The 16,126-nt window shown below is 35.7% G+C and overlaps 3 protein-coding genes across 4 annotated transcripts; all 3 read right to left on the reverse strand.

Moving 5' to 3' along the window:
* Positions 1–1,181: 1,181 nt before the first annotated feature.
* On the reverse strand, positions 1,182–6,542 carry LOC144440225 (uncharacterized). 2 transcript variants are annotated; one of them, XM_078129542.1, is made up of 5 exons: positions 6,302–6,542; positions 4,887–5,213; positions 4,581–4,613; positions 3,697–3,854; positions 1,182–3,286 (listed from the first exon to the last, which is right to left on the reverse strand). In XM_078129542.1, exons 1-5 carry the CDS (start codon positions 6,345–6,347, stop codon positions 3,185–3,187), a joined length of 666 nt encoding a protein of 221 aa, XP_077985668.1. In that variant the 5' UTR covers positions 6,348–6,542; the 3' UTR covers positions 1,182–3,184. The 2 variants fall into 2 exon arrangements, with proteins under 2 accessions (XP_077985668.1, XP_077985669.1); XM_078129543.1 differs by lacking the exon at positions 6,302–6,542 and adding an exon at positions 5,627–5,716.
* Positions 6,543–7,572: 1,030 nt separating this feature from the next.
* LOC144440461 (uncharacterized) lies at positions 7,573–10,813 on the reverse strand. The gene is made up of 4 exons (XM_078129829.1): positions 10,754–10,813; positions 9,032–9,361; positions 8,244–8,339; positions 7,573–7,772 (listed from the first exon to the last, which is right to left on the reverse strand). The coding sequence occupies exons 1-4, from the start codon at positions 10,797–10,799 to the stop codon at positions 7,726–7,728; spliced, it is 519 nt and encodes a 172-aa protein (XP_077985955.1). The 5' UTR covers positions 10,800–10,813; the 3' UTR covers positions 7,573–7,725.
* Positions 10,814–11,758: 945 nt separating this feature from the next.
* LOC144440358 (uncharacterized) lies at positions 11,759–16,066 on the reverse strand. The gene is made up of 5 exons (XM_078129725.1): positions 15,916–16,066; positions 13,947–14,276; positions 13,190–13,222; positions 12,519–12,634; positions 11,759–12,069 (listed from the first exon to the last, which is right to left on the reverse strand). Exons 1-5 carry the CDS (start codon positions 15,953–15,955, stop codon positions 12,022–12,024), a joined length of 567 nt encoding a protein of 188 aa, XP_077985851.1. The 5' UTR covers positions 15,956–16,066; the 3' UTR covers positions 11,759–12,021.
* Between the last annotated feature and the right edge of the window lie 60 nt (positions 16,067–16,126).

Here is a 16,126-nt window from a genome sequence, read left to right on the forward strand (position 1 = left end):
GGGGAGGGTTTAACACGCCTGGAATTATCGACAAGAAATTACATCCACTCTCTTATCGATAAAGCACTTAAGACCATCATTCTTTTCATTGCTGCGTCCAATCTTTCAATCTAGATGTTAAATTTATTCATGGTTCATTGATATAATTCGTACTCAGCTATGACTAGCCTACGTAATTTACTACCAAAACCAGAAGACCATAGAGTTTCAATTGGTGGGACGATGTGTTTTTACCTTTCACGCAACGTTTTTTTGTTACAGATTAAACTACAAAATAAGACACAAAATAAGACCTTACACGCATCTATAGAGAGACAGACTGACTGACTGACTGACTGACTTACTGTCACCCACATGAAATGTTACATTTTATCTCACGGTGATGATGATAATGTAATTGAATCTTCTTTGTTTCATCCTAGTCATGTTATTTGTGTTCACAGTGAGATTAAATGTATCATTTTATATGACTCACTTTGCTTTGCACACTTTATGCAATCTCTGACAGAAAATGTCTTGTGAAACGTGCAAAAATAAAAATCGTACTGAAAATCTATGGTCACTCTGCATTGGTAGTACTTTATTTATTCTTTTATTTATTAAATAAAATAGTCAGATTGACATGAGTAGCTACATGCGGCCAGGTCCTAACATAACAACACATTGCGCATCTATGATTTTCAAAAAAGAATACAAGGGCAAGTATGAATGCATCGTAGTTGAGGAGTCACGGTCACGTCATCCGATTCGGAAGCAAACCGAAACACATCATAGGAACATATCAAACAAACCTAAACATTTACTTTCCTAACGCATTTTTTCATGAAGAAAAACGTTTTCTAATTCTTCTTGATTACGCTCGGCTCTGGTGCATTTATAATGTCGACCAGAGAGTTACAGATGACAAGGTGTATGAACCGGATGACTGACATCCATAATGAGAAATGTGGTATCGGAGATATGCAAATAAAAAAACATATGCAAGCATACGTGTGGAACTGACGTCATATTCATTCTAAAAACAACACAGTATTACAAGCCAAGTGAGCTGTAAATATGCGATCTGTGAAGTCTCAGATTAATGATAACTGGTTTTGCTTTAAGTTAAAAATAAAAAAAAATGAAATAAAAAAACAAACAAACAAAAAGAGCATACATTTTCTAACTTATGTATCGTTTATTTTGTTTATATGTTAAAGTAATTTTCATAGGTCTCCATAAAAAATCCATCCAAATAATTTTGTTGCTGTTGACAACTGTTGGTACATGTGTACACCTTTGGTGTTAGTGTGTGAGGGCGCCTGAACACGCAATAAATTACTGACTAAACACATCACTTCACCAATAGCTTGGTGGCGTAGTGCCCCTTAGAAAACGAGAGACAGAAAGACCATTAATGATAATAATTTTATAATGCAATGCGTTATTTGCGTAATTTTGTGATTCTAAGCATTATCTTAAGAATACACGCTTCAATTTCAAATACTTTCATTGGTATATTCATTAAAATGATAAAAATGCACATGTCCGAGAAGGATTATTGGTGTCGCTTTTAATTTTAATGATTTTTGGTGATAAGACAATATCTGAAGAATGCAAGCTTACATTTTCATATAATTTACCATACACTGAGTATAACAAATTATAGGTGTCCTCTATACCTGGTCGATGTTCTCTTTATTTTAATTACTTATTTTTACTTATTTACATAATTACTTAACTTTTCAAATGAAGTACAACCTAAGGTAGCCCAGAATTTCACAATATAACCGAAATGGGTCAATTCCTGGAGAACTAAAGCTGATCGCTGATGTTGAACTTTTCAAAGATGAACTAAAAGTACACCTGTTTAAACAATATTATAAACTGCATTGATTTATTACCATGTGTTTTTTATTAAGTTGTCATTTTAACCTTTTTTGTAATTATTGTAACCGGTTTGTTGTTTTTAGCTCTCTCTGTTTGATTGTTTTGCCACGTTTTGAAATCTATTTTATGTACAGCGCTTTCGAATATTAATGAATAGAAAAAATAAATAAACTTTAAACTTTGTGGGAGGCATTCACTCTTTGAAAAGTGTCCCCCCCCCCCATAACTCCCCCTCTTATGAATACACCAGTATTTTGAATATAGATTTATACTAGTATTCAATTACTTGTGAATATGTCGGTCAACAAATATACGTTCCACAATAAAAGGAGTTGTCAAATATCCTTCCTCGTCCGTTGATAAACCACAACCTCAGGAGTAAAAGGAGTGATACATTATTATGTTGAATTAAACGAAATTTAAAAAATATAAAATTTACAAGAACATTCAAATTCACTGCTCACTTTGATGAAAATTGAATTTTAAAAAAATATAAAATTTACAAGAACATTCAAATTCACTGCTCACTTTGATGAAAATAGAATTTCTTAAAAATTGCAAACAAACTGTGAAATGTTAATACAAAGACAATGGTATAAAATATATTATAAGATATATAATTAAGGGTATATTGTACATATTAATTGGATATATGATATGCACAAATTGATTTTGTAAGATATATAATTTGACTTAAAATGAAACAATCTCCAAGGCACACAAATGTACATTTGAACAAAATAATATCACACAACTAAGACTTTAAAATGTAGAAATAGGATAGAGAAAGATTCAACAAAAAGAGTCAAATTATTGTCATACATTGATAACTAAGTGATATTTATATTTAAAGTTGTAATATTAATACAGCCATGAAAAAGTTAAGGTAATACTAGTATCTAATGATTCGTCTAAATATAAATATGGATGAACTTCATTCCGAAATTAAGGGTAAACACTTGCACTTTAGGTAGTACTACTACTAGTAGTAAATGACATAGATGATGTCGACCCCAATGGAAAGGGAAGGGTGATATTGCAATTATAAGACATGACCTTTCTACTAGTATCTTTGTATTTGACCCAAAGCGTTATTCGTTACCTGTTAGGTTAAAACTGAACCAACGAAAAGCAATTACACTATGTCTCGTATGAAACAATTTTTCATTCTACGGTCGGTGAGGGCATGTCTGTTAAAGCCAAACCAGATATGTAAAACTAGTGTTAACAACAAAAACTAATGATTTCTGCAGTTTTAAAAAAAAACCATACTATATACAGTAAATTTATGATATAATATGCTGAATGTTTTATTTCACATTGTTTGCATTTTTCTACCATACGTAAATGGTTTCCCCATTTTATTTAAATTTCTGTCTACCAGTTCATACTTTTTATGGATTCTTCCATCACTTTCCTGAAATAAAGAACAAAAGGTAATTTGTATAGATAAGATGACCAGTGTGTGTTTTCCAAAAGTTGTACAAAAAAGATGGAAATGAGATGGGAAATGGATAACTTAAATAAAGTCAAGCTTTAGTATACTATAAGGGGGATGCTGTTTCAAATTCTGAATATTTTATATTATGCATTGTGTTACAAATACAATATTGTCAAAACGCACACATCTCAACTTGGGTTAGTGTGTATATGCTTAATGTGTGTGTATCTGTACTGTCTGTCTGTCTGTCTGTCTGTCTGTCTGTCTGTCTGTCTGTCTGTCTGCCTATGTGTATGTATGCGCGCGCTTGTCTGTGCGCACTTTAGTGTGTTTATTGATATCAACAAAGTCTGTTCCTGTACAGTGAATCGTGTCTTATAATTTACCTTCGAATCTTTGTTTCCTTGTTTGTGGCCACGTCGACGACGACACAATCGAACGACACAAAACAACACACCGACAACAACTATTATGGCTAGAATTCCTGATACTATGATTACAATAGCTATTAGGAAGGGTAGTCCAAACAATTCCTTCTGTTGGTCTAGGAAAAGTAACGTGATAAAAAAAAGAGATAATTTATTTATAGAATGGAATCTTAGACACGCTTTCAATCGAACAGCTAGCTTTATATACATTTTATATTTAATAGTGAAACACTATGCCGATTACCTTTCTGTGTTAATCTACACTGTCACATTTACAAAGGGTCCAAGGATCACTCCACATTTACAAAGGGTCCTAGGATCATTCCACGAAAAAAAAATATTATGATCCTACCACAGTGCGTTTTAAAAAGGACATTGGTGACTTTAGTTTGTAAGGTGTGCATGACGGGGCGCCCTCATACATCTATAGATATATTAGGCCGGAGAGGGCATAGTGACATGGCGTATCGTACAGGCTAATTGCGACTTAAAGTGAATGTGATAGAAATTAGCTTGTTTTAAAGCAAACATCGTTACTATTACGTGCATACGAAACGGTTGGTATAACCTATTCTCTTTGCTCAATACTTTTCTTTGTCAAAATATGATCAATTTCAAATCAGTCTTAGTGTAGAGACAAAATCATTCACGTTATTTCACTGTCCTACATTTAAACTTGGAGCCCAACTAAAATTCAACACTGCACTAGCACTAGCTGTAACAGGATAATTATATTTTCGATCAGACAAACAACAATATATTCACTGAAAATTGTTAAAATAGCAATAATTAAACATGGCATTGGTTAGAATTGCTACTCATAGTTTGAAATTATGACTTACCTTTACTTTCTTCACTGTGGGATTTATCTGTATCTGTTAAAAATTTAATGAGAAAAAATAGTTTAAAAGAATTTCTATCACATGTTAAGGCATTGAGGTGCGAGATTTAACTAGAGTTCAACGTACGTGCGTGTAGTTTAAATCGATATATATATATATATATGAACAATTATAAGTACAATACAAATTGTGGAATTGTTTATCAAAACTTTAGTCGGTCACCATGGTCACATTGGAGGAAAAACGAACGTTTATTGGAGCTATTGGCGCAATAGTCGTAAAATATGACTTAATTATAACACTTACTTACGACCACCTGCAATGTAGTTGAATGTTGCACTATATTATCCTCGGACTTATCGAGTTCAGCCGTACATTTATACACGCCTTCATCTGGTATTTGCACATCATAAATTATGAGAAATGTCATTGCTTCATTTATGGAGTATTTATCATCTTCCACGTACTTGTCCACCCCGGATACAAACCTCTGAGCTATGAATGAATCGTCACTTCTTCCCCATCTAACTGTAACGATTTTGTCATCCGTTGCCATGGCAAGGCAAGACAAGTTGACAGATGCTCCAACAAAGACATTAACAGTATTGGTATCAGTAGTAATAATTTTGTAGGCTGGAAAAATAAAGTATTTAAAAAATTTAATATTTGTAATTTTGTTTAGATAATTAGTACATCTATTGTTTTTGTTCTATTGTCATTCATGATGAAGTACTGTATGTACCTCGTGCTGTGGCTCCTTATCTGTCTGCCTCTGTCTCTGTCCCTACATCAGTCTCCCTCAGTCTACGTCACTCTCTCGACACACACATATAGAGACATATAGACAAATAAACATATAGACAGGCACATTTGCTTACAAACTGTTAAATCTCCGTGTGGCTCTTTCACGGACATTAAGCAAACTGACCAGCATTATTGACAGTTTGTAGTCAAAAACTCTCAGCTTATCAAATTATATTATTTGTATTGGTTATTTCAAATTTCCGTGTTCTCAATTGTTGAGGAAATGCTCTAATGCTTATTACCTGTCGATGATCCTTTTACAACTTATGACCGATTTGGCTGTATATGGTGTCAAAAAGCTCAAAGCATGTTAATTTATGGTCACTTATTGCTTATGTCAGTATTTCAAGGGGGTGACAGTAATATCGCTATGCCAGAGCAGCTAGAGAGGTGTTTAAAGTATAGTTCGTGCCAAATAGTAATAAGCTGCAGATCAGCTATTGCCTGTCATGACACACGGAAAAGTGTGTAAAAGGAAGTGAAAAATAAATATTCGCCGCTAATTGTCGTTTATATGTTTGCCTATACTGTACGGAAAGTAATATTCATGATTGTGAAATGCAGTGATGAAAATAATAACTATCTTTAATTTGCACTTATTCTTTGCATCGATCTACCCACTACGTTGAGAAAGAGACAGAGACAGACAGAGACAGACAGAACAGACAGACAGACAGACAGACAGACAGACAGACAGACAGACAGACAGACAGACAGACAGACAGACAGACAGACAGACAGACAAAGCAAAAATAACGTTGTAGTTATGTGTGTATTCTGAACTGAATTTGAGTATAGTCACTAGGGTTTACTACAAAGTGCGTCATACATGTATGTACAAAGTCCACTTCTTACTATTATAGTAGCCGAACTTGGAACACTATTTTACACATAATGAACTTTAGGAGATTACTTACCGTTGGCAAGTACTAGCAACAATACAACTTCGACTTGATGATACATTCTCACCACCCAAACTACTATTTCTCTTGACGTGTGCACTTGGGTAGTCTAGTATTAGGGAAATTCCGCGAAGAATAGCAATCTGACATCTAGCTACCATATATAGGTATTGAGAGACGTATACGTGTTTACAGTGGAGAGGAGATATCACAACAACCACAACAAACGACCGACGTCATGGGTTTCGATACGTCAACCCCCCCCCCCCTCCCAGTACTATGGTCACATGAACTCTTTACAATTAAGTTATACATGTAGGTCAATGTACACACCACTTGGTGCTACTATTACACATAGACTAAAGTATCCCATAATATTAACACTACTCGAAAATCATGTGACATGTACTGACAACAAATTCCAAAGGTTGGGAGTACACCTACATGTAATTAGGAAGTGTCCAAATTTCACTTCCAGGGGGAGGCTGAAGGATGTTCAATTTTCCTGATGTATTTTTATAACCCCCCCCCCCCGGGGAAATCATAGGAAAACTTGATGCCCCTCCCCTGAATACTTTTGATCTATGCCACCTGTATAAATTTATACAAATACACACACACACACAAACAAACGGACGGACGAACGAAAAAACAAACAAACAACGGACGGACGGACGGACAGAAGGACGGACGGACGGACGGACGGCCAGACATACAGACAGACAGACAGACAGACAGACAGACAGACAGACAGACAGACAGACAGACAGACAGACAGACAGACAGACAGATAGATATATAGATAGATAGATAGATAGATAGATAGATAGATAGATAGATAGATAGATAGATAGATAGATAGATAGATAGATAGATAGATAGATAGATAGATAGATACAAACAAACAAACACTGAGAGACATAGACACACAGTCATGTACTTTCTCTTTCATAGTCTTCCCTCTCCACCTCCTCGCCATCACTCCACACATACAGAAAACTCATATTCAACATACAGAGACATAAGCATGCACAGGATTGACATGCACACATGGTCATTCATACACATGTCACACACACACACAAATATATATATATATATATATATATATATATATATATATATATATATATATATATATATATATATATATATATATATATATATATATATATATAACCCGGTGAGTATCAATCTGCTAAGACAGTGCTCTATACTGCAGTGGCATTCTGAACTACTTGAAAAGACAATAGTCTTTATTGTGCTTATTTGATAATTTATTCATTATAATTTATTGCATTAGTAGTAAATAAGTTCTGGTTTATACAGCATTTCAAGTTGTATTCTCCTAATTTTCTTTGGTAACCCTGTCGCTTTTAAAATACACCGCCACATATTTTGTTCAAGAAAGTCAAACTTTGAATATTATTAACAAATTGTTAATAAACACAATAGTTTTCCATATTCACCCTTTCTGGGTTTTCTTCTGTAACGTAATAATAGAAAGAGAGACATAAATAGATTTAGATATAATGTAGGAATAACAACATTGACAATGCGAGAAATTATGAAATATATATTTCAAGGACCGTGTGAATATTGATGGATACCAAGTAAAAGTACTTACCCACCCTCTCTCTCTCTCTCTCTCTCTCTCTCTCTCTCTCTCTCTCTCTCTCTCTCTCTCTCTCTCTCTCTCTCTCTCTCTCTCTCTCTCTCTCTCTCTCTCTCTCTCTCTCTCTCTCTCTCTCTCTCTCTCTCTCTCTCTCTCTCTCTCTCTCTCTCTCTCTCTCTCTCTCTCTCTCTGTCCTTCATTCTCTTGCTCTGTTACAGACACGGACGCTCACTTCTTAAGTTTTTTTCTATCCCTCCTTCTGTGCCCTTTATTTCTATTGTGATGGCTGTTGACATACTTGAAATACCTCTGTAAGGAATAACATTTAGGCCAACTACCCACCTTTCCGGGACAGCAAAAGAGACACGTACAAAACCACTACAACTAGCACCATGATTATTATATAGATAGGTATCCCAAACAATTTTGTCAATGGTCCTATATAGATAAATCACAATAGGATAAATCACAAATTGAAAAGAAAATGAGCAATTCAGAACTGATTGTAAATGTTGATAATATTAATGATAAAATGGCGTTTTTTTGCCTTCTTATATATATGTATAGGCAACTATATAATCATGTCGACTTTTGCCAAACATAATGCAATGAAGTCTGGTGTACATGTAAACTTAATGTATTTATATCAAACATAAATTACTTCAGTGATAACACTCAATCTGTTAGACCTGTACGTACCTTATTTTTATTCGGAGAAAGTCGACATATCTGATGAAGTGTTGTCTTTATCTATCGTTAGAAGTCAACCACTATTCACCCGTCCTATCAACCAATAGAAATCTTTCTAAGTCAGTTGCTACAGTTATTTCTTTTATGAATTGAACAACTTGATGAGAACAGTTTGTACAATGGCTTAGGCTAGCCCCCCCCCCCCATACACTAATGTACTAACAATGCATTGTTGCAATTGCATATGAAATGTTTGTATGAGCCCAAGTGACGATTTTGACATTGTCAAAAGTCAAGCTTAAGTCTGCCACAGGTTGACTTCTAAGTCTGTTAATATCGAACTCTGCTTTATACAAATTGTAGTGTCAACGTTTTTAAACAAAGTATGTAAAACACCCTTTCGGCGATGTCGTATGAACTTAGCTATATAAAGTAGGTACCTTTCACAACTGTCAATGAAGTGATGTGCTGCTCAATACTGTCTTCAGTCGTATTCAGTTCCACTGCACATGTATACACTCCTTCGTCCGACGGTGTAACATTGAAGATGGTCATCATCGTCATTGCATCATCTATCAAGTATTTCTTGTCCTCGACGTATTTTACCCTCCCTGAATTTAATTTCTGGGCGATGAACGAATCGTCTTTTCGTCCCCATCTCACCGTCACTATTGGTACATCTTTTGCTTGGACAAGACATGGTAGATTGACCGATGCGCCAACATCAACAGAAATAGTGTGATTCTTTTCAGCGATAATAATGTCGGGGACTGTAAAAAAAAACGGAAAAAAGCCCACACCAATGACGTGATATCACACACTTTCAACTATTATCAGAACTACGTTCCTGATATGTGTTAGCGTATATCTCATCAAATTGAAATTAGAAAAATGTGAATTTTCTGAATATTACATTTTTTCGGTAATTTTACATCTTAAAAATAGGCGTTTACAAAACATTCATGGTGATGATTTTGCTGTTATTTTAATTCACAATACTAATATGAGGAGAGATATTTGTTGTGCATTTAATAACCACATCTATTTTTTACAAATAGCTACCTATGGCTTTGGTTGTTTTATTCCCCATTCTCTGGATATGCCGATGATCTTACTTGAACCCTTTGTATACTACTGACAACTTGTAAATAATTATCAGACACGTAAACTTACGTGCCGGTCGAGCTGAGGTTTATAGGGCTATCAGATTTGTCAACGAATGACGTAGTGACAACGGAATGTACTGCTGTGTATTAAATATGTTTGGTGTAGTATGTGGATGTAATTATGCGAACATATCTACACATCCATTTTATCTGACAAATGTATTTAAATGTGCAGCGTTGACGACCGACCGACCGACAGACAGACAGACAGACAGACAGACAGACAGACAGACAGACAGACAGACAGACAGACAAACATGCAGACAGACAGACAGACAGACAGACAGACAGACAGACAGACAGGCAGACAGACAGACAGACAGACAGACAGACAGACCTCCTGTATGTCTTCATTTTCAAAAAAGGGCTCACCTTGGAAGAGGACACCCCCTATCACATCCTCCCCACTACCAACATGGTGGAGATGCTGTTTCTCCCCCAGAACAAGAGAAATTAAAAGTGTTGCTGGCTATTAAAGTATCTCCCATTATAGGTTACAGCCCAATGTGAAATATCGCCTTGCAAAGCCGACATCTATATGTTAAAAACTGTATTATAGTTTGTTGATGCTGAAGTTGATGGCCATTGTTATATCAATGTAGTGTACCATAATGAGGGACGTGATGATTACCGTATAATTACAAATATAAAAATATGTGTGTAAGTCGTTGGTTTTGTTTTTTGGTTTGTTTTTTTGGTTTTTTGGGGGGTTTGTTTGTTTGTTTGTTTGTTTGTTTTTTGGGGGGGGGCATTTAAATTCTTAGGTTAACGTCGTAGACGGCATCAACATAATTCAGGAAAGGGGCTGCGAAAACAAATTGAAATATTTTCTCCCCAGCCCCCCCCCCCCCCTAAATCTGTGATGTACATTCTGCTTCTGTCTTTACTGCTATAGTAGCCGGACTTCGAACACTACTCTACACGTATTGTACATTAATTTAATTTTTGAGTTTTTAACACATTTCTACATTTAAAACGAGTTAGGATATTACTTACTGTTGGCAAGTACTAGTAACAATACAACTTCGACTTGATGACACATTCTCACCACCGAATCTGCTATTTGTTCTAGACGTATGCACTGAGGTATTCTATTATCGGGGAAATTCCACGAACAATAGCAATTCTACGAACCAATACCTAGCTGACATCTTGCTACCATAATAGGTATTGAGACATGTGTTTACAGTGGAGGTGACACATCACAGCGGCCACAGCAAACAACATGACGTGATAGGTCTCAATACGTCAATATTCCTTGCCCCCACTTGAAGTTATACATGTGGGTCAATGTACACAAGGTTTAGTAATACTAAATTACACATAAACCGAAGTATCCCATAATATTAACACTACTCGAAAATCATGTGACAAGCAGTGGCAACATGCCAACGGTTAGGGGGGGCGCATTGACAGAATGCCGATGTAGATTAATAGGATCAAATTTATTTAAGCTTGACGAAGTGAGATCCAACAAGTTTTTGAGCAGAATAGCGTTATATCAGCTATTGAATGTTTGGGGACCCCAACTAGTATAGTAGAGAAAGAAATCAAATAAACTCATTAAAATATATTTCCATAGTTTGTTTTAGCTTGAATCACAACTTTGACGGGTTATCCACGGTAAAAAAACTTGAGGACTCAAGTGGAGTTTATACTTAACAAACAAACATACCTATTGCATGTGCTCCATGGTGATAATACTTTGTCAACGACAAGTATACAAACTCAAGGACACACACACACACACACACACACACACACATAAACAAACAAACAGAAACAGTGTCTCCCTATATATGACCACGCCAAACATACACAAACTCCATACAACACAGTCAATACACAGGGGCATACGTATTCACACAACGAACACACACACACACACACACACACACACACACACACACACACAGCAGACAGTACATATACACTAAAATAGTATATACTAAAACTGTCACAAACACCATGGTCACATGCAAGAATCATAACAAGTGACTATATTCTTTATTCCATGTAACATATCTTCATTACTTATACATATGTATTTCTATAAGTAAGTAGTAAGTTCACATATGAAATACATTGTTCTGATTGTCTTTCCAACATGGTAACCTTGTCCGTAAGCTTGTTTTAAAAGCAACCCCCGCCACACATTTACTTCAGGCAACACCAAGTATAGATTTGAATAGCAACATTAAACACAATAGTCTACCATATAATGGCCATTATTCATAAATTCACTATGCTTTTGTACTCGTCACTCAGACAATTCTGTATTCTTCCCTTGCAGTAGTTTTCTGAGACTTCTTCTGTAATATAATTATAGTATAAACGGAGACAGAGATAGAATTAGATATAAAGTGTGTAAAATAATATGGGCTCTCTGTGAGAAATACATTTATAAGACACTATGTAACAAGTAAAGGTGTAAGACTTTGTCTACAACAGGTTGGGATATGTATTTCCTCCCCCCCCCCCCCCTCTCTCTCTCTCTCTCTCTCTCTCTCTCTCTCTCTCTCTCTCTCTCTCTCTCTCTCTCTCTCTCTCTCTCTCTCTCTCTCTCTCTCTCTCTCTCTCTCTCTCTCTCTCTCTCTCTCTCTCTCTCTCTGCATCTCTCTGCCTCTATCACACACACTATCACGTGTGTACTTTCTCTTCTCTATCCCTCCTTCCCTTTCACTGTTTTTTTTCTATTGTGATGCCTGTTGACATTGTTGTAACATCTGTGTGAGGAATATGGCTTAGAACAAAGACGTACCTTTTTACGAGCACAGTAACAACACACACAACAAACCATACACACGATGATAACTACTGCCACTAGTACTATGATGATGATGTAGATCGGTATCCCATACAGTTCTCCCAGTGAACCTTAACAAAGATGAACCAGACATGAAAATTCAATATCTCAAAACAAGTAATATTGTATAAAATCGTAAAATGGAAGGCGAGTGCAGATGAAACCATTACCCTTACAGACTGCCAATTACTGTCAGATTCAGTTTATAAACATTTCTCTCGACCCCTTGTATATTTTGTGTGAATACTGATTACAACCTAAAGAGACATCATTTCTGCTAGTACTGTGAAATACTAACAGCTATAAAATCAGACATAAACTAAAAGTAGTTTATTTGAAGGTAACACTGAATTCATGTAATTTTTATGATAACTTAAACATACTATACAATCACAGTCAGGCGAACTTTTAAAAATCTACAATTATATAAGATGAAAGTATGGACCCGAATTACACCTTTTAAATTTTAGTAATGTAGAGAAAATCAGAAAATATATATTGCTAGATTACTGATACGCCAATAACGTTTTAATCTATGTCAAATCTGACCACCTCGTTCTGCTGTCAGACTTATCAACTAAACTTACATTTGTAATCGTAGAATATCTTTAATTTAAAACACTTACCGTCACTGGCTTCACTGTGTGCATCACCAGCATCTACAAAAAAATAAATAAAAGATAATATTTTATTTATACTGGATAGTTCTATAAGTATATAAACACTTGTCTCCCAAGAAGTCCAGTGAGGGCTATCCCTCATGATTTCGGTGTCAATGCGGAGTACCCGGGGCAATTAACCTGCATTGTACGGGGGGTAGAGAGGGTCTTACTTACTTAGCGTGGTAAATTCAATCAAACTCTGAATGGGTTCGAACTTCGATAGCAATGGTAAGAGGCAAGTGATTTAACTACTCGGCCACCGACAACCCTATAGTAAAGTCAAAGCCAGAGTTACAATAATTTAATCTTTAAAAAATTGGGTTTCACCGAACATCAGCGAAACTGTATTTATGTTTAATATTACAATATCTCTGGTTATATCGACTTTTACCTCAGTTTCTAATAATCTGTTACAGCTGTTCCTATTTTATTGTATTTTCACATTTGCAAAAATGTTGCATATCAAAGTTACTGCCCCCCCCGTGACAATTCGACATCATCAATAATCAACCAAAGCAGTGGTTGACTTCTGGGTCTTTTACAATTCGATAAGAGAGGTCTTCGTAGATAATTTTAGTTCTGCTTCACTCCTTCCACACTTAGCCATAATGATCTCTCGTATCAAATTCTACTCCTATACACATAGTATCAACATTGAAAAGGTGTAGGTAACACATAGTTTCGGCGATGTCTTATGAACTTAACTGTATAAGATACGTACTTTTCAGAACTGTCAATGAAGTGATGTGCTGCTCAATACTGTCTTTAGTCGTATTCAGTTCCACTGCACATTTATACACTCCTTCGTCCGACGGTGTAACATTGAAGATGGTCAGCATCGTCAGTGCATCATCTATCAAGTATTTATTGTCCTCGACGTATTTTTCACTCCCAGAATGAAATTTCTGAGCGATGAACGAATCATCTTTTCGTCCCCATCTCACCGTCACTATTGGTACATCTTTTGCTTGGACAAGACATGGTAGATTGACCGATGCGCCAACATCAACAGCAATAGTGTGATTCTTTTCAGCGATAACAATGCCAAATACTGCAAAAAAAAGCACACACCAACAACATTATCAATGGATTACTAGAATCGGAGAAATGAAGAAGCCTAATATGGCTTGTCATCCCCAACAATACAGTAAAAGAAAATACCATAGTAAAAAAATACTAATTTCTGTCCAGCATGGCAAAGTATCCATGACAAACAGAGTCAGTGTTCTGCTAAGAAATGGTATACGTGTCATGTCGATAGTGTGACCACAGACTTGACTTTAATGAATTTACACTATCACTGTCTACGATGTATTCAGGGAGTAAATTCCAGTCATTTACAACGCGAACAGAGAGTACACCTTGGTGCACTGTAACTGACCACGTACATAGCAACTTTTCTCGTACATTGAAATTGAAAATCTAAAATGTGAATTTTCTGAATATCTGACAATTTTTCGGCAATTAGGCATCTAAATGATATTTTCTGAAGGCGTTTACAAAAAAAAAACATAATGATATATTTTGCGCCTTTTACAGTCAAATGAATTCAGAAATAATTCTATAAGGAATGATATGTGTGCTATATTTAGTTCTAGTTTTTAAAATAGACGGTTTCGATTGCTTTAGGGGCGAGATCAATAGGTCAATGTATGTTAAAAAAACACTAAATTCTTTCAGTTAGTCCTCAGACCCCCTCCACCCCCACTCTTCCCCTCCCCTTTGTAAATAAATGTGCCAAAATTGAAAATTGTTTCAGACAGAGCAATCAATTTCAATTCAGTATATAGCTAGTACGTAGTACTATGAATACAAAGCCAGTATGTAGTAGTATGTAGTGCTATGAATACAACGCCAGTATGTAGTAGTATGTAGTGCTATGAATACAAAGCCAGTATGTAGTCAGGACAAACAATTCTTTTGTTGACATTTTACTTTAGTTTAATGCCATGCATTTCCTAATGAAAATTCATCTATTTCTCAATATGACATTTTAAAGAAATATTTCTGATTAGGGGAATAAACAGATTCATTCGATGGAAAATTGTTTTTTTGTAGGATGAGAACTAAAATGGTCCCCCCCCCCGTAAACAAGTAGGTTTTTATCCGACATTCTACTTTTAACTAACGATCTTGCCCCGTTATTTCTCGTTCTCTATGACTACTCCATCATAATGAAAACAACAAATCGTCAATGATCTTACTGAACTCTGTGTATACTGGTGACAACTTGTTACATTTACTACTCTGTCGAACAATACTCACATACACAAATTTAAGCACTGGTCGGAGGTCGGAGCGATAAGTTTGTCGATGAATGCCGTAGTAACCAAGGTATGTATTGCTCTGTGCCAAAATAGATGTGTTTAGTGTGGTATATCGAGTGACTGACGTGATGTAATATCTAAATGCGAACATATCTACAGATCCCATTTATCTGGCAAACATATTCAATTTAACATCGCTGCGTTGAAGAAAACCCTTAAATGTATTACTTCTACTACAGAGTGACAGGCTCGACTCCTTGAATCGAACTCAGATTTTTATAAAAGTGTAAAGTTCGAACGTCGAAATACAACGACCAGTAATTGTGATAATACGCCATCTTAGCTCACGGATAAATATAGAAATGTAAAAGGTGACAATTTCGACCACATGCACACAATTTTGAGTGTTGAGTGTGTACGTACCAAATGAAGCCAACAGAATCAGTACGAGTCGTCCACACATTCTCAGTGTTGTTTTTTTCAAAAACTGATTTCTTCTCTGACACTCAAGTCATTTGAGACTGTAAAACCAATGATACGTCATATTAATTCTATGAAATATAGCTATTTTCAGATATCTGTTTACTCACGAGGTCAAAGGACCCACGACATTAAGCTTACGAACACGGTGCAT

The sequence above is a fragment of the Glandiceps talaboti genome, chromosome 9, assembly GCF_964340395.1.
Source record: "Glandiceps talaboti chromosome 9, keGlaTala1.1, whole genome shotgun sequence".
Lineage (NCBI taxonomy): Eukaryota > Metazoa > Hemichordata > Enteropneusta > Spengelidae > Glandiceps > Glandiceps talaboti.

Bases quoted from the DNA above. Each gene is read 5' to 3' on its own strand.
- LOC144440225 (XM_078129542.1), bottom strand. From the start codon at position 6,347: ATGTATCATCAAGTCGAAGTTGTATTGTTGCTAGTACTTGCCAACG. The intron at 5,214-6,301 runs GTAAGTAATCTC...TTATTTTTCCAG, and splicing joins GTTGCTAGTACTTGCCAACG to CCTACAAAATTATTACTACT. The intron at 3,287-3,696 runs GTAAATTATAAG...TCTTTATTTCAG, and splicing joins AAGGAAACAAAGATTCGAAG to GAAAGTGATGGAAGAATCCA.
- LOC144440461 (XM_078129829.1), bottom strand. From the start codon at position 10,799: ATGTGTCATCAAGTCGAAGTTGTATTGTTACTAGTACTTGCCAACA. The intron at 9,362-10,753 runs GTAAGTAATATC...TTTTTTTTACAG, and splicing joins GTTACTAGTACTTGCCAACA to TCCCCGACATTATTATCGCT. The intron at 7,773-8,243 runs GTGGGTAGTTGG...ATTACGTTACAG, and splicing joins TCTTTTGCTGTCCCGGAAAG to AAGAAAACCCAGAAAGGGTG.
- LOC144440358 (XM_078129725.1), bottom strand. From the start codon at position 15,955: ATGTGTGGACGACTCGTACTGATTCTGTTGGCTTCATTTG. The intron at 14,277-15,915 runs GTACGTACACAC...TTTTTTTTGCAG, and splicing joins GATTCTGTTGGCTTCATTTG to TATTTGGCATTGTTATCGCT. The intron at 12,635-13,189 runs GTAAGTGTTTTA...ATCTTTGTTAAG, and splicing joins ACACAGTGAAGCCAGTGACG to GTTCACTGGGAGAACTGTAT.